At 37.0% G+C, this 24,853-nt stretch overlaps 5 protein-coding genes and 1 long non-coding RNA gene across 8 annotated transcripts; 2 read left to right on the forward strand and 4 right to left on the reverse strand.

Annotated features, from left to right (window-relative positions):
* Positions 1 to 2,664: 2,664 nt before the first annotated feature.
* On the reverse strand, positions 2,665 to 6,667 carry LOC109602772 (TBC1 domain family member 23). 2 transcript variants are annotated; one of them, XM_020019210.2, is made up of 7 exons: positions 6,517 to 6,667; positions 6,223 to 6,331; positions 5,433 to 5,903; positions 4,836 to 5,379; positions 3,530 to 3,784; positions 3,268 to 3,479; positions 2,665 to 3,212 (listed from the first exon to the last, which is right to left on the reverse strand). In XM_020019210.2, the coding sequence occupies exons 1-7, from the start codon at positions 6,543 to 6,545 to the stop codon at positions 2,832 to 2,834; spliced, it is 2,001 nt and encodes a 666-aa protein (XP_019874769.1). In that variant the 5' UTR covers positions 6,546 to 6,667; the 3' UTR covers positions 2,665 to 2,831. The 2 variants fall into 2 exon arrangements, with proteins under 2 accessions (XP_019874769.1, XP_049825732.1); XM_049969775.1 differs by having other exon boundaries at positions 2,665 to 3,224.
* A 376-nt stretch (positions 6,668 to 7,043) lies between these two features.
* On the forward strand, positions 7,044 to 9,610 carry LOC109600767 (T-complex protein 1 subunit delta). The gene is made up of 6 exons (XM_020016944.2): positions 7,044 to 7,244; positions 7,393 to 7,445; positions 7,498 to 7,587; positions 7,863 to 8,492; positions 8,551 to 8,782; positions 8,839 to 9,610. The coding sequence occupies exons 1-6, from the start codon at positions 7,136 to 7,138 to the stop codon at positions 9,327 to 9,329; spliced, it is 1,605 nt and encodes a 534-aa protein (XP_019872503.1). The 5' UTR covers positions 7,044 to 7,135; the 3' UTR covers positions 9,330 to 9,610.
* A 160-nt stretch (positions 9,611 to 9,770) lies between these two features.
* On the reverse strand, positions 9,771 to 11,280 carry LOC109602788 (eukaryotic translation initiation factor 3 subunit F-1). The gene is made up of 2 exons (XM_020019227.2): positions 11,125 to 11,280; positions 9,771 to 10,611 (listed from the first exon to the last, which is right to left on the reverse strand). Exons 1-2 carry the CDS (start codon positions 11,231 to 11,233, stop codon positions 9,884 to 9,886), a joined length of 837 nt encoding a protein of 278 aa, XP_019874786.1. The 5' UTR covers positions 11,234 to 11,280; the 3' UTR covers positions 9,771 to 9,883.
* A 130-nt stretch (positions 11,281 to 11,410) lies between these two features.
* On the forward strand, positions 11,411 to 17,435 carry LOC109602765 (nuclear factor related to kappa-B-binding protein-like). Of its 2 annotated transcripts, none has more exons than XM_049969773.1 (8): positions 11,411 to 11,715; positions 11,763 to 12,183; positions 12,521 to 14,041; positions 14,344 to 15,662; positions 15,724 to 16,287; positions 16,335 to 16,609; positions 16,685 to 16,997; positions 17,083 to 17,435. In XM_049969773.1, the coding sequence occupies exons 2-8, from the start codon at positions 11,780 to 11,782 to the stop codon at positions 17,205 to 17,207; spliced, it is 4,521 nt and encodes a 1,506-aa protein (XP_049825730.1). In that variant the 5' UTR covers positions 11,411 to 11,715; positions 11,763 to 11,779; the 3' UTR covers positions 17,208 to 17,435. The 2 variants fall into 2 exon arrangements, with proteins under 2 accessions (XP_049825730.1, XP_049825731.1); XM_049969774.1 differs by having other exon boundaries at positions 15,724 to 16,284.
* Positions 17,436 to 18,265: 830 nt separating this feature from the next.
* LOC109602785 (WD repeat-containing protein 26) lies at positions 18,266 to 24,655 on the reverse strand. Its single transcript, XM_020019224.2, has 10 exons — positions 24,128 to 24,655; positions 22,238 to 22,394; positions 21,997 to 22,181; positions 21,709 to 21,943; positions 20,602 to 20,761; positions 19,881 to 20,056; positions 19,654 to 19,829; positions 19,363 to 19,579; positions 19,131 to 19,302; positions 18,266 to 19,070 (listed from the first exon to the last, which is right to left on the reverse strand). The coding sequence occupies exons 1-10, from the start codon at positions 24,268 to 24,270 to the stop codon at positions 19,009 to 19,011; spliced, it is 1,683 nt and encodes a 560-aa protein (XP_019874783.2). The 5' UTR covers positions 24,271 to 24,655; the 3' UTR covers positions 18,266 to 19,008.
* On the reverse strand, positions 20,875 to 21,702 carry LOC126266224 (uncharacterized). The gene is made up of 2 exons (XR_007548678.1): positions 21,117 to 21,702; positions 20,875 to 21,056 (listed from the first exon to the last, which is right to left on the reverse strand). It is a non-coding gene; the product is annotated as an uncharacterized LOC126266224 (long non-coding RNA).
* Positions 24,656 to 24,853: the final 198 nt, after the last annotated feature.

A 24,853-nucleotide genomic window follows, 5' to 3' on the forward strand; every position in this document is an offset into this window, starting at 1 on the left:
ACTTCGTATCAGTGATTTCAAAGTTTCGATTACTGATGGCTAATCGTCCTCAGGTGATCATTAATTCAAAGATTCAAATATATCAGCTTCATCAATCAACATTTAATCAACTTTGATTTTTGTGATTTATTTCCTAAACATTTATTGATGTAATGATGATTCGACAACAGAAGAAACATTTTAACTCATTAAATTTTGAAATTTTAGGTGAGAAAGTGAGAAATTGTAGTAAAAAATTGACTAATATTTATAATACATATAATATAACTCAGTCAAATTCAGGAAATTAAAAAGATTAGATTTTTTAAAAAAGAATATAATTACTTTGTGGTGATTAATATCGATGTAATTTCGTCTATCAGAAAACACAAACAAAGGCACTATTTTCAATTTATTTTTCCGGGTAGAGTGTCGCAAAGTTTTCAAGTGGAAAATTGTACGAATTCGGTTATATCGAAACGTCTAAGAAGTTTAATATGTGACTAATTGCTTTAAAATTCGACAAACCAATTTCGCAAAGTGTGAACGTCTGGGTCAACGAATAAAGTTGTGGGGAATTTTGTTCGCGATGAATTTTGTTCCCGAGAGCAAACGAATAATTGCTTTGTGCTCTGATCCGCATTTTCCTTTATTCATTTAATTTGTTTATTCGCGAAGTGTGAAATCCTTCAAATGACTAATCGAGTTAAATAATTAAGTATTTCAAGAATTCGATTATTCGCGTAAATTCTATTAAGGAGATAAATTCAGGGGCGTTGCAGCCGTTCATCATTGTATCAAAAAATGTTAGGTATTTGTTTAACAAATGTGCTTTTCGCATTAACCCAAGTTTTATTCACACAAAACCTTTCGAAACGCTCATTCTTTGTCATATGCTGAATATTAAACTGAAAGTGGAGGAGAACAATGCCGCAATTCCATTCTGATAATTTATGATGTTTGTTTTTTGATCAAACGCTCTTTGATGTTTTTGCCATCGGGACAAAAAAAGGTCTAAACGGGACCCGTATTGTCCGTTTCGTACTCTCTTGGCGTCGTGACAATGAAGAATTATGTCGTTTTCCATGTTTTTGCGATGAAATATTTGGTCACACAAACAGCGTGAATTTACAGTTCCTTTACAATAATTTAATCGAACACATAAAAGATATTTTCCAAGGTGTTTATTGGAAATTGTAAACGGAAGATTTATTTGAAAATGTTTAGATGAATATTGGGAGTCCATAAATAATATTAACGTCATTATAACAAATATTTATCATTATTTATACCATATTTTATACTTTAATCTTAGGATATAACTATTGAAAATAGAAAATAAAAGTTCTATATTGTTGTTTAGGGAATTTCCACAAATTTCTTCATATATCATCTAGAGGTAATTTAATACGTCATAGATTACATACTACACATTTGGCCAAATGTTGTCTCGTAACCATCAGTCTCAAAATTTAGAGGAACTTGTTAATATTCTTACAAGGGAATGGCGAGGTATGGCTCAATAATTTATTCGTTCACTAATTTTGAGTCTGTCAAAAAAGTTGGCCAAGAGAACATTATGTTTTTATATAATTTTAATTAATTTTCCAAGGAATTTATTCGCAATCAATTTTATTAATTTACACTTTTTCGAAATATGCCATATGCAACATTTCCTGGATATTTGTAGACATTTCAGGAACCGTTGGACATATCAAGATAAAATTTGAGTCAATCAATCTCTATTTGCTTTGGAAACCAACGAAACATATTTTCCAAGATGCATATTGTAAATTGTAAACAGAAGAATTTGAAAATATTTATGTGACCTCACCAATGACAACCAGTTTAGGAAAGCGTTAAATTTACAATTTCTTTAAAATACTTTAAATGTACACACAAAACATATGTCTATAATTTGTAAACGGAAGAATTATTTAAAAATATTTAGAAGAATCCACAAATAATATTAACCTCTTCCTAACAGGTATTTACCACAATGTATACTAAATTTTATTCTTAGGATAAATCTATTGAAAATTTAATTTTATTTATTTTCTCAAGGAATTTGGTTATATAAGTTTTATTAATTTACACTATTTCGAAACCTGCCAAACATTTCGTGGATATTTCGTAGATATTTCAGAAAAGGTTCAAGATACAATTTGATTCAATCAATCTCTATTTGGCCTGGTATTACTCACCAATGACAACCAGTTTAGGACAGCATGAATTTACAGTTCCTTTAGAATAATTTAAGCGTATACATAAAATATATTTTCCAAGGTGTGTATTGAAAATCGTAAAATAGAGATTTATTTGAAAATATTTGGATGAATATTGGAAGCTCATATATAATAAAAACGTTTTTATAACGAATATTTACATCAGTTGATTTGAATAGAAATTTTTTTCCAATGTTACATGTTACGTTATTTAAGTTTAAACCATATTTTATACTTTTATATTGAGGTATATCCCCCTACTTTTCGGTGAAAGAGTAGCTGAACAATGGTGTGCAGCACCTTTGGCCGAGGTTTTTACAACTTTACACTATACACCCCGGTAAACCGGCAATACATGAATTCACGTCAGGTTAAGTGAGCACGTCCACTAGACTAATCCTCCATTTTAAAAATTGAAAGGGATGAATTGCTTTCAAAGGAAATAATACAACTACATAAATAATGTTAATGTCTTTATTGCGGATATTTAAAACAGTATTAAGTTAAATATATTAATCTTCATTAATGTATACAAGACAACATGATAAAAATATCTGACTTATAATAAAATTCATCTATGTTCCAGAAATAAGTACGCGAATCAGCCTAAAAAGCGTCAACAACCATCTACAACTGTTTACGTATCTGATCCGATACAACTTTGGTAGCACGATCCGCGTTCGGGATTAAGAATCTATCCATATCTGAAATTTTGAGATTCTCCCCGTCGGGAACCCCGTATTTGAATGTGATCAAGTCCGGATGCCTTTTCCGGGCCGTGATCTTGACAATTGCGGAAAGTGGCCGTTTTACTATCACCTCTGCGTGGCCCTTCATGTTGGGCACCTCGCGCAGCACAATCAGTTCGGTGGCGGTTACAATCAGATGACTCTTGTACATGAAACCGTTCAGTTTGACCTCCTGGCACGGGAAATGCTCTATCACTCCGGGGCTTTTCAGGCACGCTTGGATCTGCACCAGCTCGTGTTCGTCTTCGTCTTCTTCTTGCTGGAGAAGATTCTTAAGTTAGAACTTGTTGTTCTGTTGTTGTTCAATTGGTTACCTGAATGCTAGCGACGTTGTCGTGATCGTCGTCGATACTAAACACTGGCGCTACGTCCCTATATCGTTTTCCGATTTTATCGGAACTGGACACGTGCCTTTCTTGTACTGGACTGCTGTTGTTCGGGTTCACGATGTAGTCGATCAGCTTTTCCTTCACTTCAGCCGACTTTGACTTCATGGCGGCGGAAATCTTTCCAAAAATGTCGCTTCCTAATAAACCATTAATTAATTAACGCAATAAAACCAAATAATTGACTCACCTTGATGAGATTTGGAGTGTTGTTGCGCCGCAGCGGCATAATTGTAAGTTGGGCCGCATATTATGCAATGTCGTGGGTCGTGGTCGTTCAAAAAGTCGTCCAGACTGTCCGAGAAGTAGTCGTGGACCGCCGCATAACCGCCGGTCAACAGGGAAACGTATTGCGTGTGCTTCTGCAAGAACGACGCTACCACCATGTGCGTGTACTGATCCTCCTCGTTGCGGCCTGAGCCCAGGAAACATAAGTGCTCTCCACCTAAACAACAACAGTAATTTAACTGTGTATAAATAAATATGAAAAAGTATTTCTCTGCCATTGTTCCATTTTGATTTAAAACTCTAAGCTCTTATCAACAGTCACAACAAAACAAAACAACAAACTGAATTAATTTATAGCATATAATGTTTATAAATTTTAATATAAACATAAATTATCTTTAGTAAAAATGTTGGCAAATTGAAGGTCTGACTAAAATGTCTGTAAAGCCACCAATTTTGATGGTGGAACGTTCATTTTTATCATACACGTTAATTAAAAACCATCCTATAAACGGCCATTATTAGTACTCCCAAATTTTATACAGGGTGTTTATTATTTATATTCAATTTTGTACTTCTTAAAAATCAGTAACATTATTATTTTCAATGGAACACCATATATGTTTCAGCATAATTAAATTACATATTAAAAATTCTTTTAATTGGTATAATACACAATTACACTATACATAATTATACATCAAATGATTAGTAACAAAAATTTTACCAAAAAATAAAAAATAACGCTTATTTTATTTATACTAATAATAGTGTTCTTCGGATTATATTAACAATTGGAAGTAGAATTTAAAAATCCAAAAATATACAGGGTGTTCCATTAAAAATGACAAAGTTGAGGTCATTTTCGACGAAACCGAAACTCAAATTTTGTTTAAAATAAATTAGAAAAGTAGTTCAGGGCAAGTCATAATTGCTTTAAATATTTCAAATCAACATATTTTTCAGTTATCCTTAAAGTTGTAATGAATAATTTGTGAATCACCCTGTACACATTTTTTTACAGATCATAGTGGGATGTTTTTCGTTTCGTAAATGTTTCAAACGGTAAGAATACTAAAATGTGTTTGCGACAATCAATCCATATTTAGCCTGGAAATACTCACCAAATTAACCAATTTGGGAAAATATTTAGCCTGTATATCGTTTATTAAACTGTGACAATAACAGGGAAATATCTTTTTAACTTTAAATACAGTTACCATTACTAATATGGAAGATAAAATTGAAAATACAAATATGTTACATACCTGCACTGGAATTATGTGCAAGTGCCTGCTTCTGCGCAGACAGCAGACCTTGAACAGCGGTGGCGAAGGCCCCCGGCTCCTGCAGCATCAGATTGCAGTCCAAGTGAAAAGCGGTAGGCAAATGACCGGCGTTGTACTGCTCAATCGGCCTACAATCAACCAGGAAAAACCTAACTGCATCTGCACTCTTCGTTTGCTGCGCCGTATTTTCGACCAGCTCGTGCACCGAAACGGGCAAACAGAGCGCCTGGGCGACGAACGCAGATTTTTCGCCGCGGCCGTTGTACAAACTTTGCATCAGATCGGTGCGGAAGGAGATCGGTGTTTTAAGAGCATAATACTGGGCCAGGGAACAAAAGTCAGCGACGTCGTCGGCCTCGAGACCGCAAGGCATGTTGGACAGGCTGGTGATGATCTTCTCACGGGGCTCGTTCGTCATGGAGACGATTTGATCGCGTGCGTTCACCACCATTATCAGCGACAAAAAGAAAATGAAGAATGGGTCGCTCTGTTGGAAATAGTAGTCCCACATGTTTATCACCACCTAAAATAACTCTTATTAATTTTAATTAATTAAAAAGTCCAACAAGGAATTGCCTCTAAGGAGCATGTAGCAGCAAACAGGGACTGGAACCAAGTGAGGCAATAATTCTCGGGCGTAATACGCTTCGTGTCCAGGAAGGAGCACAGCTCTGGATCATGGTACAACAACAAAAGCCTCAAAATATGAAACGCATTCCCATCCAAATGGCAACTCTGAGGAATATAGGTATCCCTGATCGCCTCAAACAAATTATAGGTCACAGATCTCGGCACTTTCAGTGTTAAAATGGGTAGGAGCAGTTCGATCCAACCGTTGTTCTGTGTGTACTGTACGTTGCGGCTTTTGCAGTAGAAAGTTAGTATGGATTCGAGATCGGATACGACGGAGAGTTTGTCCTCCTCGTCGTTTCCCAAGTTCGAGACGAAGTTGCGGCAGTCTTCCCGCAACACGGTCTGATTCGGTAGGTCGTAGATCTCGTTGAAGTGGTCTAACTGGTTGCCCTTGTCTCGCACGTCCAAACATATCTATAAACAAAGAAAATTTTTGTTTACAAAAATAATTCAAATATTGATGAATGCGTTTTAAGCTAAAAACTAGGAAATAAAGTAAGGTTTATCTTATTATCACTATTCATTACATGTGACCCACTTTAGTACACATATCACCTTTTTCTGTTATCATTTAAACTGTTTCATGTTAAATTAATCCTGTCAATATTTATTTATGACTCATAAATTTAATATTTAATTAACCCTCTTATCACAAGGTGGGTGTAATATATATCATATAAATGATAAAAATTAATATTTACTGAAGGAAAATAGAACCAAAAAATGTACTTACTTGCCATACTTCTGCACGCACAGCCTCTGGCAAGGGTTTTCCCTTACAAATGCAAAAAATATCAGTGGCCGAACATTCCTCCAACAAGGCACTCTCTAAATCAGTCACCCTACACAAACAAAATTACCGTCAGCAACCACATACAAACTATGCGGGTCACGTTTGCACACCTACAACTCTATTAGCAGGTACTAATTTTGGATATATGGTTTTTTACATAAACAACAGTTATGTGTGCTCTTATTACGTGTTAAGCGGAAAGCGGGTAGATTTTTGGTAAAGCGAAATAATTACCAGGAAGCGTCATCGTCTAGACTCGCCATTTTATCATATTAAATCGGTTTTACACCGTATTTGTGTACAAAATACAACGTGTCAAAATTGACATCTGGAGCAGGTGAATTTGACATAACACTGCCAAAAAATATGGGACAGCTGATAATACTTACAGGTCTCTATACCCGGAATATATTTGTACAAATTAATTTAACTGGCATTTTTTAATAATAACTGTCTTAATTGACTGAATAAATAATGAAAATCATTATTTCTTATTAGATTTCATAATTTGAAATAATTTTAGGAAGCCATCTCTTATTTAATCAAGAAACTATCAAATGTAACATTCTGTTAAGAGTAGTAAAATATGAATACTCAATTATCTTATCATAAACTACAAAGTATACACCATATACTAATTGGTTAAATAAGTAATAAAAATACAATTAAATTTTAAATTACAAAATACTTTTTGTCAAAATTTGGAATTTATAAAAATTACCGACTGCAACCTGCTTTACCAACATTAGTCATATGTCACTTTATTAAATATTTTGGGTGCAGCGAATTTACTGGATTTAAATCCATCTCCATCCTCAAATTGTGAATAAATTCGTGAACAAAAAGTGCAAATATGACCGCCCCAAATGCAGCCGGTGATGCTTCCAAAGCTAAGAACGTCGCATACAAGGATAAAAGCAAACCTACCGATGTCAGGACCAGTAATATCAATGCCGGAAAAGGTAAACAATCTAGAAAATTCTTTTAGTAAATAGAACTTCGTCCAGATTTGAATTGAATAACACAATTTCAAGTATGACTGACCTCCTTCACCGGAAATTACAGCTAATTAAGTATGAATATTGCAATAAAAACACTTCGAAATTTCAGCTGTTTGCGATGCAATCCGAACAAGTTTGGGACCGAGGGGAATGGACAAAATGGTAATTTATTAATAAATTAAGCGTTATAGAAGGCTCACATTAAGTTTTTTAGATCCAATCTGGAAATGGTGAAGTGACAATTACCAATGATGGTGCCACAATCCTCAAGCAAATGAATGTGATCCACCCAGCAGCAAAAATGGTATGTTGAAACTACATGTGACTTTAATATATGTATTAGTGTAATATTATTTGTTGTGAAAGCTATTTATATCATTTGTGTAAATTTTTATGTACGGGAAATAAATTTTCATCTAAATTTTGGCATAATGATTAGTTGTAAGTTTAAAATAAATAAGTTCTAATATAATTGTCTGTGTTGCTTAAGTGCAAATATACAAACTTGTCATTGCATTGAATCTCAAATATGTGTAGTTTTTAATAATAATTATTTTAACAACTTTTTTTTGTTTTTAGTTGGTAGAATTATCCAGAGCACAAGACGTAGAAGCTGGAGACGGCACCACAACAGTGGTTGTAATCGCCGGTGCACTCTTAAACGCTGCTGAAAAACTCCTGCAACGCGGCATCCACCCCACAATAATCTCCGATAACTTCCAAGTGGCCGCCACTCACGCTGTGCAAGTCCTGAATGACATTTCTATCCCCGTCGAATTGAAAAACAGAGAACAACTGTTGCAAAGCGCCAACACATCTCTGAACTCCAAGGTCGTTTCTCAACAGTCGAGTTGTCTGGCCGCAATCGCTGTGGACGCGGTGCTGAAGGTTGTTGAGCCGGGCAAAGAACAAGCATGCAACTTGTCTGACATTAAAGTCATTAAACAATTGGGCGGCACTACGGAAGACACGGAGCTCGTCGACGGGCTAGTTTTCCCGCAGAGGCTCGCCAATGTTACCGGACCAAAGAGGGTGGAAAAGGCGAAGATTGGTTTGATTCAGTTCTGCATTTCCCCACCAAAAACCGACATGGATCACAATGTTGTGATTTCGGATTATGCTCAGATGGATAGGGTTTTGAAGGAAGAAAGGGCTTACATCCTAAACATTGTTAAACAGATAAAAAAGGCTGGATGCAATGTTTTATTGGTAAGACAATTAATTTTTCAACATAAAACTTATCTAATTTAATATTGTTCTTTTTTAGATTCAAAAATCAATTCTGAGAGATGCTGTTTCTGATTTAGCCCTTCATTTCTTGGATAAAATCAAGTGTATGGTTGTAAAGGATGTTGAAAGAGAAGATATTGAGTTTGTAAGCAAAACTTTAGGTTGTCGTCCAATCGCATCTTTGGACCATTTCGTCCCTGAGAATCTCGTTTCCGCTGACATGGCTGAAGAAGTCGGTTTCGGTGGTAACAGAATGGTTAAAATCACCGGTAAATAATTTGTAACATAAATTTGAATAATTATTAACATTGCTTTATTTGTTTAGGCGTCCAAAATCCAGGCAAAACAGTTACAATCCTCGTCCGTGGTTCCAACAAATTGGTCCTCGATGAAGCCGAACGTTCCCTTCACGACGCTCTTTGCGTAATCCGTTGTTTGGTCCGTAAACCAGCCATAATTGCTGGTGGTGGTGCCCCAGAAATTGAACTCGCAATCCGTCTTGCCAAGCTGGCTAATTTGAGTGAAGGAATGGCTTCAATTTGTCTCAGGGCTTATGCAGACGCTTTGGAAATTGTACCATTCACTTTAGCCGAAAATGCCGGTCTGAATCCCATTCAAACAGTTACAGAGTTGAGAAACAGACACGCAAAGGAGGAAACCACCGCAGGAATTAACGTTAGAAAGGGAGCTATTTCAAATATTTTGGAAGAGGATGTTGTACAACCCCTTTTGGTCACAGTTAGTGCCATTACTTTGGCTACTGAAACAGTCAGGTCTATTTTGAAAATTGACGATATTGTTAACACATTCACGTAAATTTTCTTTAATTTTTTTTCTTCATTAACTTATTGGTATTTCGTAAGTTTATTTCACCATTTTAAAGCTTTATATAATCATTTAACACAAATTCACAGTGAAAAATAATAAAAGTTTTATTAGACTATCAATTGTTTTATTAGATTTTGTGGTATTTAAGCTTGTGATTTTTATCTGTAATACAGATTAGAATAACGAAAACTCTGTCTTATTTTTGAATTATGTATTGTTATAATAAGAATAAAGGACAGCCTTATCCAGAATAAATAAAATGATTTACACATTTATGTTTTTCTTATAAAAATATTTTACCTCTGTAAGAAGTGGGAATCAAACAAAACTAGTACCATTTGAAAAACGTCAAGAGTTACAACAAAATATAGTAAATCAGAATTTAATTTTTTTACAGTGCCTTGTGGAATTGTCAAATAAAAAATAATCTTAAAAATATGTATTTATTTGCAACCTCAAGTACATTGACAGATCTTGTGAGTCGCATTATTATACATACTTCCAATGACTGAAATACAATTAAAAAACAATCCTAATACTCCTTAAATTGATGTCAAAAGTGTCAACTTCTCGTTCAGCTGCAACTGCGTCTTAATAAGCTGCGACAGCGAGATAACCATCAGCAAGTCCTTCACGTTACTATTAAACATCTCTGAAAACTGTTCATTAGACATGTGCGGTACGGAATTGACCAAATCCAATAGGGATCGTCCGATCGCATTGTTTGGTTCGACTTGGTTCGCCAACACATCCTCCACATAGGCCAGCACTTGGTCAAGGAGCACGCCCATTTTCGAACCGGCTTCGGCAACCTGTACCAAATCCAACATTGGATTCACGGTCCTGGATCTGCCCGCGCTAGGCGCCATAGTTTTCTGGCACAGTTGCAAGGCAAACACCTCCGGATCGTAACAAGTGATGTCGCAGGGGATGGAGGTGAACATGCAGCCTTGTTTGCCAGTTGGCACGCCCAGTACAACGCAGACGTATGCTTTCAGGCCCATTCTGCCACCCTGGAGGCTGGTATCGACCGTCAGATGTATTGGATTGTTGCATTCTCTGGAGTAGTATTCGTGGATGACGGCGCTGTGATTGGTTACCTCGTGGCCGGTAGCCCACCAGCCGACAATCGCTTCTGTCGAGTTAACACGCTTGTTCAGCTCATATAAGTCCATCGCGTAGCTGAGCTCAGCCTCCACCTGGTCATCATGCTCTTTGTGTGGTACACAAAAGCAATTTGTTACTTCAACTACTCCTTTGTCAACAGTACCTAAAAAAGGAATTTTCAATAATTTGTGTACATAAAAAAATGAAACTCTATAAAAATATCTGGAAAATTGTCTTGCAGTTAAATATTAAAATATTGTTAAAACTATATTCTTAACCATAATTCATCAACATCAAAATCACACTATGCATAATTAATTTATAAAATTTTATGAACTGCTTTAAAAGATCTAATCATAACTTTAATAAAAGTAATAAATTTATCAGTTATTTAAACAAATAATAAAGTTTTGAGAAAAGGGCTAAATCCAGGAAACAAACATATTGTATAATTTTTCCTACACAATGATTATATAAGACAATCCATTTTCAGTTTAAACAACTTAATTAAGCATTATTAAATAACAAATCAATAGCTTTAAAATTCTTTTTGTAAAATCAAATTGTTGTCATACTCAAATGACAGGCGAAAGTTAGGTTATGTGCCACATGTATGTCATTTTCTCAGCTATTACATATTGTAGTTCATTAAAAAATGTGAAAATTGAAAACTCACCGAGCAGGGTGCCGATAACTCTGTGAGAATCGGCATTTCTGCGCTCGTACGCGTCAACAATTTGGAACAAAACAACTGGATGCACTTTAACTTGTAGGTTGAGCGCCATTTTGATGACGAAAGAAAGCTGACATGCGCTTTATTAACAAACTAACGGTTGGCAACATTACAACACGAAAAAGAACCAAGATACATTTAAAATTGGGATTTTGAGTAATTTTCAATGGAAGTTTTGAGTGTTTTTGAGTGGAAGTGTTGGATTTTTTCGTGCAATACGTGTAAGTGGATATGTGAATAATGTGTAGCAATAAGTTTCGGCCGTTTGAATGGTGTTATTGGGTTGCAATAGTTGAGAAATGGAGTGAGGTTTCTGTATTGATAGACTGTAGCAAAATGGTTTCGCGGCCCACCACTGGCTGTGTATCTGCGTTGTTTTGGTATATCCATATCCGCAATGCAGGCGTGCCCAATTCGCGGCAGCACTTAGAGCGCAACTACGGGATATTTCTGGACACGAGATAATAGCCCCTGACAATAATGTCGGTGCGGTGGCCCCGCTGAACTCGTTCCTCAATCGTTTTACTGCCGGAGGTGACCTTCATTGCCCAGGTATTAACTGTTTTGCTAACGTCTAATAGGCCCCCGTTTCAGCACGATGGAGAGCAATAGCTCGGACGACTCCACAACCACGGACTACTCGACCGAGTCCTCCGACGATGATGGTATGGAAACCGCACAAATCAACGGCATCAAAGTACAACTGCCGCAGGGACTGTGTGAACGGTCGGACGTGTTCAAGGAGTTCTTCTCACGAGAACTATGGAACTCGCTGTCGGAAATGAATAAACAACATCTGCAGACATTCCTGCCAAACTTTCCAGAGAATGATGAATTGGAAAAAAGCAGGACATTGCAGAGGTTGTTTGACTTTGAAACATTCAGATTTAACAGTCCATTGGAGAAGTTCCATGAGGATCTGAAGGCTGGGTATTTTAGGCCCGACATTGCAAGAATGAGGAAGATTATCAATAAAGCTCAGAGGAAAGAAGCGAAATATAGGTACTGATTAAAACAGTAATGTAAACATACAAACACAAATAAAGCTTTGATGCTTTGTTGTTAACCAATTTAATGTCTTCATAAAATTGTTATCTTATCAGAAATTGTTGTTGCAAAGAAAAATGTGAACATTTCATGTATTTGTTACTTTCACTTTAGTTGTGAGTGAGTTCTACACCATTATTATGTAAATATTTCTATTTTAATCATGACTTACTAAATTAAAGATATGTGTGTATTATAATGTTTTAGGAGCTCATTCTACTTTATAACTAATAATTTTTGTACTAAAAACTATTTTCAAATTGAAACATATCAAAACTTCAATACATTTCAGGTACAAATCATATAAAGAGAAGTTAAAGCATGACGTAATCGAATCTCAAAAGAAATTGTTGACTCAAATAAGGAATTTGCCGCCCGGCATCGAGCCGAAACAGGAGAAACGAAAACTGAGTATCGATTATACGCCGCACAGAACGAAACGACGTTACTTTCAAATACTGTCGCAAATCCGGGCGAAGGTCGACGATCATGGGTGTTCCTCCGACGAGAATTATCCCGAAGGGCCGCCACCGTCGTTATCCAGGAAACAGAAACGGCACTTGAATAGTATAAAGTCGGGTCTGGGTAAAGAGAAGGTCTTCGTTTCGACGATGTCTTTGAAAATTGGTTCAAATAGTGTTGCTGATTTGGAGAGATACATAACGCCTACCCACAATCCGTTTTATTTAAACGACGAGTCTTACAAAAACCTGATCTACTGCCACAAACGAAAAAAGTTAAATTGTCCGGACGATCCGGAATTGAATACGAAAGGTATAACCATTTCGGACATTGTACATAGAACACAGTTGCCTTACATCAAGAGCATACCATCACATCCTGTCAAGCACCATCATCACGACAATAAAGTCAGCTCTCACAAGCGAAGAATTAAGAAGGAATCGCCTGAAATTTTGTTCAGTAGAAGAAACCATCACGCCTTTATGTCGTCCGAATCTGATTCGGACTCTACGATAGACGTACAAACGCCCAAACCTAAAATCAAGACTCACAAGCCCAAACCGCCGCCAGTGACGCCCCCGAAAGTCAAAGTGGAGGTAAAGAAAGAACTTCCACCGCCCCCTGTCGTGGAACCTCCCAAACCTCCAGTCAACACAACACCTCCAATAACTCCCATAAGCAGCCTGTCACAGTACGGCAAAATCACACCGGTTAAAGTCGAAGATCTGGAAGGTATCGACATGATGAACATCCCAATTGATTTGGACAACTCGGACATCGACATCTTGTCGGAGTTCACGTGCAAGCCGGAACTGATGCAGGACACACATTCGAATTTCTTCTCGCTGATTAGAGACGTGATTTGTTCCACAACGGAACACAGAATGAATATGTACACACTTCAGGAAAGGTTGAAAGCTTGGCAGGAGAATCCGATCAGTCCGCTCAACGACTGGTACAATCTCACGGACAATTGGCTCAGCTTGTTGCCCTCCGCCATAACTTTCTTGTGTGGGAACTCCTCGGAACAACCGGATGACTTCGTGCCTTACATGGAGTACAAAATACAAGTCGATATGTATCAATGGATCGGCGCGGGGAGGGATTCCGATGGATTATTGACCAGTTTGTGTCAGTTTTGGTTAGAGCATAGATCAGAGACGAAAGCGATGTCGCCGTTTAGCAAAGAGAAGGATGATTTGGATGTAGACGTCGACAGAACTGGCAGTCCCCCACCTCCTAGATACACAACCAATTGGACAGTGAGGAAAGCCACTTTGGACGAGATAAAAGACTTTCAAGAACAAGAGAGAAAACGATATGACAATCCGCACAAGGCCTTTACATTTAGGTTGGTATATTTCATTTATAGGAGATTCCAACTCAATTTGAAAGCTAAATTTTTTGATTTTGTCTCTCTTGATTTTTTTATTTTCTTATAAAATGTAAAAAAAAAATAATTTTTGGGTTAAAAACTATAATTTGAAAAAAATAGTTTTAATGACTTTACTGAAAATTACAGGAAAAACGAAAATTGTGAAAGAATCTATCAAATTAAATGTAGAAATCAAAAAATAAGCTCATTCAAATTGTGTGATTTGGTGTGGAATTTGACTTACACATTTCTACATATAATTACTAATATGTTCTCAGGTGTAACGGTTATGAAAGCATTGTTGGCCCCTTAAAAGGCATCTACAACCCATCGGTGAGCAATACGAAAGCACGCGGTCACACGATGCTGAACGCAGACCGTCCAAATTTCGTAACGATTCTCTCATTAGTACGTGATGCAACCGCACGTCTTCCCAATGGCGAAGGAACCCGGGCGGAGATATGCGAATTGTTGAAATCCTCCCAGTACATTGCTCCCAACGTGGCCGATAATGTTTTACAATCTGTCGTCAGCGGAGCTTTAGATCGGATGCACACTCAGTTTGATCCTTGCGTAAAATATGACCCGAAAAGAAAGATTTGGATTTATCTGCACAGGAATCGATCGGAGGAAGATTTCGAAAGGATACATCAACAGTTCCAAGGCGTGAATAAGGGTAAGAAAACTGCGGCGAAGAAAAGTCCAGCCAAGCCTAAGGTAAAGGTGGAAAAACCGGCGAAACCGGTTAAAACGGAAGCTCCGACCACCGAGAGTAAACCCAAGGTTCCAAGACGACCTAGTGCTCAAGCTAAAGTCCTTGCAACCGTTACAGCAACGTCCCCCACAATTACACCACATAAAAATACACAATCGTTGTTGCTGAGTAATAATACAATTAAAACAGAGCCAGGATCGACCCCTCAACCATTGGATGGACAAGTTGCTAAAGCTAAAACATTGAAACAGCTTCAAGACGAAAAGGAAATCAATGAGGCTTTGCAATCAATTGTTCAACAACCAAGAACTGCTAGCCCAACAATGAAACCAGCTGCGAAGAACGTGGTGAAAATTTTGTCTCCCTCACAAGGCAAAAGCTTGATAATACCGACGAGCAACGCTCAAATCATCAAGCAAATACAAGAAGCAACCAATTCGACGAAAAATGTGAATCAGCAAATGATCACTCAGCAATTGTTGCAAACTTTGGCAGTCCAACAGAAGGGCATCATCGTACAAAAACCAAGCGAAACAGCCGATCGTAATCCAGAGCAAAAAATTAAACAACAAATCATACAAGGTATATCTCCACAACAATTGCAAAACATACAAAACATCAAGTTGGTACGCACGCCACAAGGTTCACAGTCGGATGGTACGGGCAGTATAGTCACGGTCTCGATGCCAAAACAAGCCGGTGGAACTGGTCAAATTTTAACCACCCCTGGCGGAATTAAAATCCAAGCGCAGCATCAAATCCTACAAACGCTAAGACACGGTAAAATCGTACAGCAGGGTGTGATTCAACAACCGGTGGTTTACAAGCAAAAAGGTGGGAAAGGGACGACTATGGTGACAACACAGCAAAAATCCACTGGAGGTAATTTTAATTCTTGTGTCTTTCAGTTGGGATACTAACGAAATGTTTGATAACTTTACAGAGGCAGCATCGAAATCACCAGTACCAAATCAAGGCCCGGTGGTTGCCAAAGTACTGACAAACGCCGCAGGCCAAGTGATCTCAGTGGAGAGTCTCCTGGCACACCAGAAACAGGGTACGACGTTGCGAGTGGCGACGCCTGGTTCGAAAGCGGGCCATCAGAATATCATTCATTTAACTGGCGCCAGCCCCGCCACGTCTGTGTCGAAACCCAACAGCATGGCGGCTCAATACGCGAGTGGCACCCAAAACAATCTGATAGCAACGATCGCGGCCCAACCCAAGTTGATAGTGTCGTCGCATTCGACTACGGTCACCACCACGTTGACAAACGTCACCAAAACGGCGCCGTCGAGAACGACGAGCGTGAAACCGGGTGCGTCTGCGCAGACGGTCACCGCCAAATTCGCACCAAAGGTGGCACAACAATTGCTAAACGCGAAAATCATCGCACAGAACGCGGACGGTGGACAGAAGATTGTTATGAGTCAACAAGGACACGTCAAGCTTGCCGGAACTAAAAGCCTACCCATCGCCAAGCCTGTTACTCTCAACGTTGCAGGTAGTAAGGTCTTGTTATGTTTAAGCAATGTTTAATTTATGTTTCGTCAGGAAACACCGGAAATACGATAAGAATGGTGAATGCAGCGAACCTAAATCTCACACATATCGGAGGTAAACCAGTGTTGCTCGCAAGTAAAGGTGGCACGATACAAAATTTGCAAGGACAGAACGTTATATTGCAAACTCAATCCGGTTCAGGAGGCGGAGCCTCCTTGGTCCTACAACAGAATGCAGTGAAGAGTTCTGCGGCTCAACAACAAACCAGCACCTCCAACATTAATATTCTTAATCAGCAGAATTTCGTCCTCGGGACTCAAGTTAAAGTAAGAACAATTTTAATTGTTTTCATTTACTTCGAAATGCCACCTCTAAATGTTATTAATTAATTTGTTCTGCAGCCTCAAATGGTGTTGAGCACGGGGGGTACGGTAAAGTCAGTACCGGTAAGTACCTCGTCAAATCAACAAGGAACGACTTCGGGAGTCGCCCAGGGCCACATAGTCTTAGGAGGACAACCAGTGAGGTTGCAGACGAGTGGAGGCGGCACGGCGGGTGGTGGCACCCAAAGATTGGTACTGGCCAGCCAAGGACAGGGTGGGCAATTTGTGGCGCAGCAAATTTTGCTGCCAGCAGGATTCCAGGGTACCGCCATCAATCTCAAGGCACTGCAAGGTGTGAAGGTCATACCCATTGCTCAAACGCAGGGTAAAGGTGTGTTTATATTTGTTGTTTTTGGCAGAAATTCAAATATGAATAAATCTATTTTTATGAAAATAATTGTGTATCTTATTTACAGGGATCCAGGGTAGACAAGTGTTTGCGAGGGTAATGAATCCCAGCTTAGTGAAAACGACACAATCATCGAGTAGTGCTCAGGAAAAAGTGGTGGTGACGGAAAAGTCCACGCCTACGTCTGAATAGTAATTGTGTAAATAGGACTAGCTAACAAATTGTAGTAATAATTGAATTGATCAAATATGATTTCTGATGTAATATTGTTTATCAAACACCGACTGTACATAGTGTATCATTATGTTGATTTTGGTTTTTGTGATGTAAATATTTTTAAATGTTGCTGAGTTCAGTATTTAAATTATAAACTGTGTAGTAATAATCCACTGAAGAATTATTAAACTTTTTATACAACCATGAATATTTATTATTGAGCCTATTGATTTTTCAGGTTTTTGGGGATGATTGAAGCAATAGCCAGGTTTATTATACAATACTTTATTATTTTTAAATTAAAAATATCTTCTATGTAATTATCTCGTTTTATTGCTACACTTCACACATTATATAGCACAATCTGGCCAAACTTATCATTATCTTAACGATACATGCTATGTTGCAAAAATGAGAATAGATCAGAGCCTTGAATCCTCCAAATCCGGGCGAGAAAAAAAAGACTGAAATGAAATTTAAAGCTCGACTCTTCATGCGAATTGATATGATTCGATGCGGAGGACTCAAATCTCCCGTTTCGAATTTATTGTGAATTGCCTCTGAGTTAAACTGTATCACATATTTGTTAATATAATATGCCGTCGTTTATATACAAATAGATAATTTGTAACTCTTTTAAAAATCTCCTAATATAAAATTACATTAAAACTTCTGATAAATTGATATTCTGTCACATTCACGACACTTAATTCCAACATGCCATAAACATACGAACTTTTTGAACCACCGTACTTTAGCCCTTAATATATAATCATACTGCCCTAATCAAATTATGTGAAATTTTTAACAAAACTTACCTTAACTGCGTTTGTTGTTATGTAATTATATTAAAAACTTCAATAATTTTTAGGGATTGTCCTAATCTATCTCTTCTTGGCAGAAGTGTGTTATATTAACATTGATTGGATTAAATACAGTGTATAATAAAAGTTTTTGTTACTGTAGACTGTTTTGCTAACTTACCTATTTCGAGAGACTAGATTTTATTTAAAGTTAAAATGAGATATCCAGTGTAATTGTATTGTATGTTTTATTATATACTGTATCCTCAACAATAAATAAAAAGTAAAACCAAGTATCTAACGTAAAAAATTAACTTTAGATCCAATACAAAATGTATCAAAAATTACAAAAAATTAACGCTAATTTTCTTCCAATATTTTTGAACGATAAAAACTATGCTCTACATAAAAAATAAGTAAATATGTCAGCTTTTACAAAATAGATTTTTGTTTTTGCAGACCCACTGCTTCGTTAAAAAATTGGTTATTTAATACGTGTGACTGTGATGAACGAATTTGATGCGGAGACAAAATGTGTTTCGTATTTAAATTCTTGCGTAATCATCGATTTGAAAGTGTACATTAATAATTTATTTTAATATTTGCACCTGAAAAAATGTTACATTTTAATAGATAATGTAGTGACATTTTTTTGTTAACAAATATTTAATAACTCTCTCTCCATTTATTTTACGATAATTGTTAATAAAGAAATAAAAAGATAAATAAAATAATAATTAATATAATGTGCAGAGACATCACAACAACTGGCTACTTAGAACACACAATTAATAAAGTTATAACGTACATTACATATATAATATAGGTAGGCAGTAGTGTATATTTCGAGTACTTAATAAAAATCGAATTTAAATACAAAACACGCAGTCGGAGGCAAAACATCTCGCGCCGCGCGAGAAATTCCATTCGAATAAAACGCTTAGCTAGATTCAGTCTTTGATTTCCAACATGTACTATGAAACCATGTCGTTCCACGTACCGTTGTTACTAGTATCACTGTTCGACGAAGAAGACACTGCAACAGAAACAGAAACGGGTTGACGCGACCCGGGACAATAGGGCCATCAACTAATACCTGACGGCTTCGGCACCTTGTCACGCGGGCCCCAAACGCGCACCGAGCAGTCGTCGGAGACCGAGACCAGCATCTGGGGGTAAACCGGGTTCCAGGCCACGCAGTTCACGCTTCTCGTGTGGCCTTGCAATGTGGCGATCGGCAGTTTGTTTTTGATATGCCATATATACACCTAAAAAACAGCAAAGTTTATTGTTTGAAGGGTTGGATACGTTGCGACAGCGGTTTTCACCTGGTTATCCTCGCTGCCACTGGCGATAAAGTCTTGGTTGGCACCGCCGAAAGTAGAATGGATGGTAAAATGGCCCTGAGTAACGCCCTGATAACTTCTGACTAAACATCTATCGTTCAAATCCCACAAGTGAACTCCTTGCGTTGCAATGTTCAGAAGAGCTAATCGGTCCCTTTTGTCCACCGTGAACGACATTATCGGATGGTCCTCTTGGATCCTACAAAAAGGTAATAATGCCGGCGAAATTGTTGTCAATGCTAGTTTGCCAGTTTGTGTTGATTGCAAACTTACATTCCTTGTTCATAGTCGCCAAACACATAAGCCCTGATACGATGGTGTGTGTCGGAAGCCAAAACCGTCTTACCATCCTTTCTGCACATGAGTCCACTGACTCTTACCCCTTCCCACGAATCCAACATGTTCCCGTCCATGTCGCACATGTAAAACTGACCCCTCGTGCCTCCAACCTAAAAGAACCGGACAACGTAATTATAACAGACAGTGTTAAAATGTCTTACGTAAAATTTAGTGCCGTCTTTAGTCCATGAACAGCAAGTAAGCGAGTCTTCCGGCGACTGGGACACTTTGAGGAACTTTTCCGTCTCGATATTCCAGAGGAACACTTCCGCACATTCCTCCGGACCGCACACTAGCAGATGGGTCGAATCGGGACTCCACGATAAATACGCCGCACCTGGACAGTATTTGTCATTAAAAAATTAGCAATTATTTGTTCTTAAGAAAAACTCGTTGTTTTTCACAAACACACGGTAAATATTTCTTAAGCAATCATGTTTTCTTTATTTCTCTTGAATAACAAAAAATATCCAATTTTATAAATTACGTAATTATTATACTTTATATTAGTTTTATTATATTATAATACTTCAATATTCTTGAAAAATAAGATATTTCATGCTTTGACAGAAGACTACTTGATTAAAAAATAAATTCATAAAAATAATATGTTTTTCAATTTCTCTACAGAATTATGAATATGCATATTTTTTATGAAATTGGTGTATACCCATTTCAGACGGTGCTTCTACAATTTTCATACCTAAAAAATCTTGTAGGCTTTAGTTTTGGGCTTACAATTGAAACAAAGTTTGTCAAAATCGGACAAAAAATATAAATTTTATGGGGGTGTCCTGCTTTCAAATAGGCCACACAGTATATTTTTAGCACATTTAAAAAACAACATTGTTGGATTATTACGTGTTAATTTGTAAGTCATACCGTGTCGATGGTTCTCTAGGACCTTCTTGAGCGATAGTGTGCAGGTGTCGGGATGGACGTCCCAAATGATGACGTTCGTGTCTTTCGAACCGGTGGCCAGTTTCGTGCCGTCCGGCGAGAACTGACAGAACCACACCTCGTCGCAGTGGTCGATCAACACCTACCGAAAACAAAAACCATTTTTGTCACGTCGTTCTTATCCATCTCGTCGCGGCGTTCGAAAAATACACAAGTTAACTCGTTTTGGAGGAATGAAAAAAAGGCGGTTGGAACGATAGTTAAGAGTTTTATTCAAGGCAATTTATACAATTTCAATTGGTTCGGAAGTGGGAGACGATGTCGTCCAATCGGAAATCGCGCGACAATCGGCAATTTATCTTGGGCAAGCGATCGATCCGAAGATGGCGGCCCTTGCGTTTCGCCCCGTAGGCGGCACCGGCGCTCTTTTTATCCTCCTGAATACGTGCGGAAAATAAAACGGGTCAAAATTTCGGAACATGTCTATTATTACATACGGAAAATGGGGGCATGAAGATCAGAGAGGTTCATTCAAAGATGCTACTAGGGAAATTTACGAGTTTTACTAAACATTAACGTACTATTGTCCTACGTAACTTAATTTAAATATATACAGGCTTTACCTAAAATGGTATAAAGAAACGATGGTACGTTATAAAGGAACATTCTGTGAGTTTTAGAAAATTATTAAAAGCAAAGTAATTATTAATTTTGGGGTTAGGTTAGGTCAATTATCATACTACCAACTCATTAACAAGTTTGTTTACAAACATCTATATGTCACCTATGCTAAAATAACCTAACCTAAAAATAAATATGTTGTCTGCATTGCCCAAAAATTGGTACATGTAATACACAAACAATAAATGTTTTTAGATGCTGGAAAATATAACAATTCATAAATTTAAAAATGCCTTTATAATTGTAAGTATTTTCATTAACATTATTCTATTTATTTTCTTTAAAATATATTTGAATATATGACATTTGTTTTCAACTCAAGGAAACTTCCCTTATACCATCATTTGTTTATCACTTGAAACACCCAACATTGAAACCAAACACAAAACAAAATGTAATTCTACTCACTTGAACTGTGTGCATGGGAAAAGAATCCCTTGGACAACAGTGATCGACCAGAAGAGATGAATTGTCCAAGGCAACCTCAACGGAGGTGTTGTGATGCGTGCAGCGCAATGTTTGAAGTTCTAACGCTTGCTTCAACAAAGCATGGAGGCGACTTGGGGGTAGCATCACACTTGGTGGCAAATAAGACTGCAATTTATCCATTAGAATGCTGCGAGATCGTACACCTTTTCCCTCCCTAAAAAAAGACACTTAATTAAACCACAATCTATAAAAACATCCAACAGTTACCATTTGGTCCTTTCTAGTAACTCTTCCGTGTTGGAACACATCATGTAACTGCTCAGTTGGTGAACACGTTGCGTGTTGTGCTGGAGCGGTGTCAGTTCGTTACGTAAAACGTGTAGGGCGTCCAGAACACGAGCGTCTTCCAAATACTCCAAGTACTTCTGCTCCAGCAGCAAAAACTTCATCTCCTACAAAATTGAATTGATGAGGATCGGAGGGAGCAGAATTTTGGGATATCACGTACCACAAGACTATTTTCGGGGCCGAGCATCGGTTTGAGTTCCTGCAAATCGTGGTCCGCTTTCGTCCAATCGCCGTCCATCACGTGTTGTCTGAATTTCGCCGCCGCCGGATGGTCCAGCCGGCATTTCGACTCCGACATCAGGGATTCGCATGTTCTCCTGCAAAAAGTCATTTATGATTAAGGAAATGTACTAAAATAAGTAAGTTTCTAACAATTAAAATATATTTTTATAGAACATTAATGTTATATAATTGTATAAAAGATAGTCTGAAAAATAAATTGTACTAATTGTCAGCTTAAGCTAATACAATATTAATATATTAATATTATATATTGTATTATACTTAATACCTCTACTATAAACAAGATAATTTAATGGGTAATATTTCATAGTTGAAATCAAAAAATAAATAATAATTTCTTCTTCACATCATAACTAAAGACAATAAATTGATTTTAATTATCTCCATATCTATTATAAAACCAGCAAGTTTCTATAATTTATAGACAATTAAAAGAAATTAAAATAGTAATTAAAAAAGAATAGTACTGAACAGTAAATAAACAATATTTTATTAAATAAAAACTTGAACTAATATATTTAATAGATAAATAAATTACAATATCATTTAAGTATATATTTTTTAAGGAAATAAACTAAAATAAATTATATTAACATAAATAATGTGATAAATTGTGTTATTAGTCAATTTAAATTTCATAGTAATTAATATCATATTTATTTTATTCATTTATATGATTAAACTAAATTATTATACATACAATGAGCTCAGGGATAGCTAAAGACAATGAAATAATTCTGAGTTGTGTATGTCCATATCTCAAGGAAATTAATAAATATGTAAAATTTATGAAAAATTAGCCAAGATTAAAATAAAAGATTCGTATATTTAACTGAAAAATAATCTGCAGGTCATAAAAATTAATAATATTTTACGTTATTATAAATACAAACTTATATTTTTAAATAATTTCTTGAACTAATAATAGTACATATATACAAATACAATATTTGTATTTTTGTTTAAAACTAATTTAAATTTCCAACTTTTACTCTAAAAAAAAAGAATTTTGTTTACTTAGATTGTCTGGAGGCTTACAAAAATGACTTGATAAAATTGGAGCAGTTGTGTAACAAAAATAAATATATTTTTGTATCACATTTAACTTTTTCTTGATAACATTTAACGTAAATATTATTTACATTTTCATCATCAATTCTATAAACTGTGCAATATGTTTAATCTATTATAATGCAAAATTTGAAAGTTTTAAATGGAGATACACAACAAAGAAATAAATTGATGTGTTGTCAATTCTATCTAATTAAGACTAATTTATTCTGACTTATGTAGCAAGTATATTTTATTATTAGTGGTGCATTTAGTATTATTTTAACAATACACAAGATATTTGAGTTAAGAATTCGGCGTAATCTCTTTGTTTGACAAAAGTTATAATTAATATTTTTCGTATTTTTGTTGTGAAAATAGCAATGTCATTCACATAATATTGGAACACAACAAAGAGATGTTATTGATTAGTTAATTAAAGTATTTAATTAAAAAATAATAGTAAAATAAACAAAATTTAAAATGAGAATGGGTTTGTTTATTTATGTTTAGCGCAAAAGGTGTCGTTGAGGTCATGGCTCTCTTCTTTGTTTGATCACAGGTAATTATGGCTGTCAAAAAGTTGTTTTGATTGTAACTTTTTCTGTTAAAAATGTGACGTTATAGCACGAAAATAAACCCATCGATCCGTCTAGAAAAGACACCAACGCAATAAACACTATCTATTTCTGTATAAACATAGAAAAGTGCGCATCGGGCATAAATCTCGACAAAGACAAAGAAAAAGTGGACTTACGTGAGTCCCTCGTTCTTGAGGTACTGCCCGATCAGACGAACGATTTCCCTGTTGGTCTCTGAGAGGGTAACGGTGCCGTCCGCGGACGCAGTCCCGTTCGAGGCGGATGCCCCGTTCTGGACGCAGCCGTTGCTCGCCTGCATCGTGGCGGTGTCTCTTCGGGTCCTTTTGCGAGGCGGTTCGCCACCTTCGTCCCCCGATGAGTCGCTGCGAGAGGCCAGACTTATTTTTGAAACGCGCCCTGCCCCCTTTTACCTTCTGCCCGCAACGACAAAACAAAACAGCTCTCGTCTCGCTCTTTTAACGACGATCAGCACCGTTACGTCACGGGCGACCGTTCTGGCATGGCGTGCTGCCGTCTTCCCGCTAACGTTTCGGACAACAAAAGACGTGGACGGCGTCGTCGGTCGTTGTCACGTCGGTCGCACCACGGCACCACGTAAACGGCGATCAGCTGAAAGGTCGATGGGTCGACCATTACCAAACGGGCCCTGAACAGCTGGTTTCCTGATTGACCTCGGGCACCGAACGACAAGGAGGATGTGCGGGCGCAGGCGCCTTTCCATGGTCCCAGTTCGAGCGCACCTACGTCGCACAACAATCGACCAATAACGTTTAACTTATTGATAATTATCAAACTAAATATTCTTACATTTTTCGCATTTGTTACACTTTTACAAATTTTAACAATTCCGTAATAAATTACCATCAAACAATTACTTCAAA

Source organism: Aethina tumida, chromosome 7 (genome assembly GCF_024364675.1).
Source record: "Aethina tumida isolate Nest 87 chromosome 7, icAetTumi1.1, whole genome shotgun sequence".
Lineage (NCBI taxonomy): Eukaryota > Metazoa > Arthropoda > Insecta > Coleoptera > Nitidulidae > Aethina > Aethina tumida.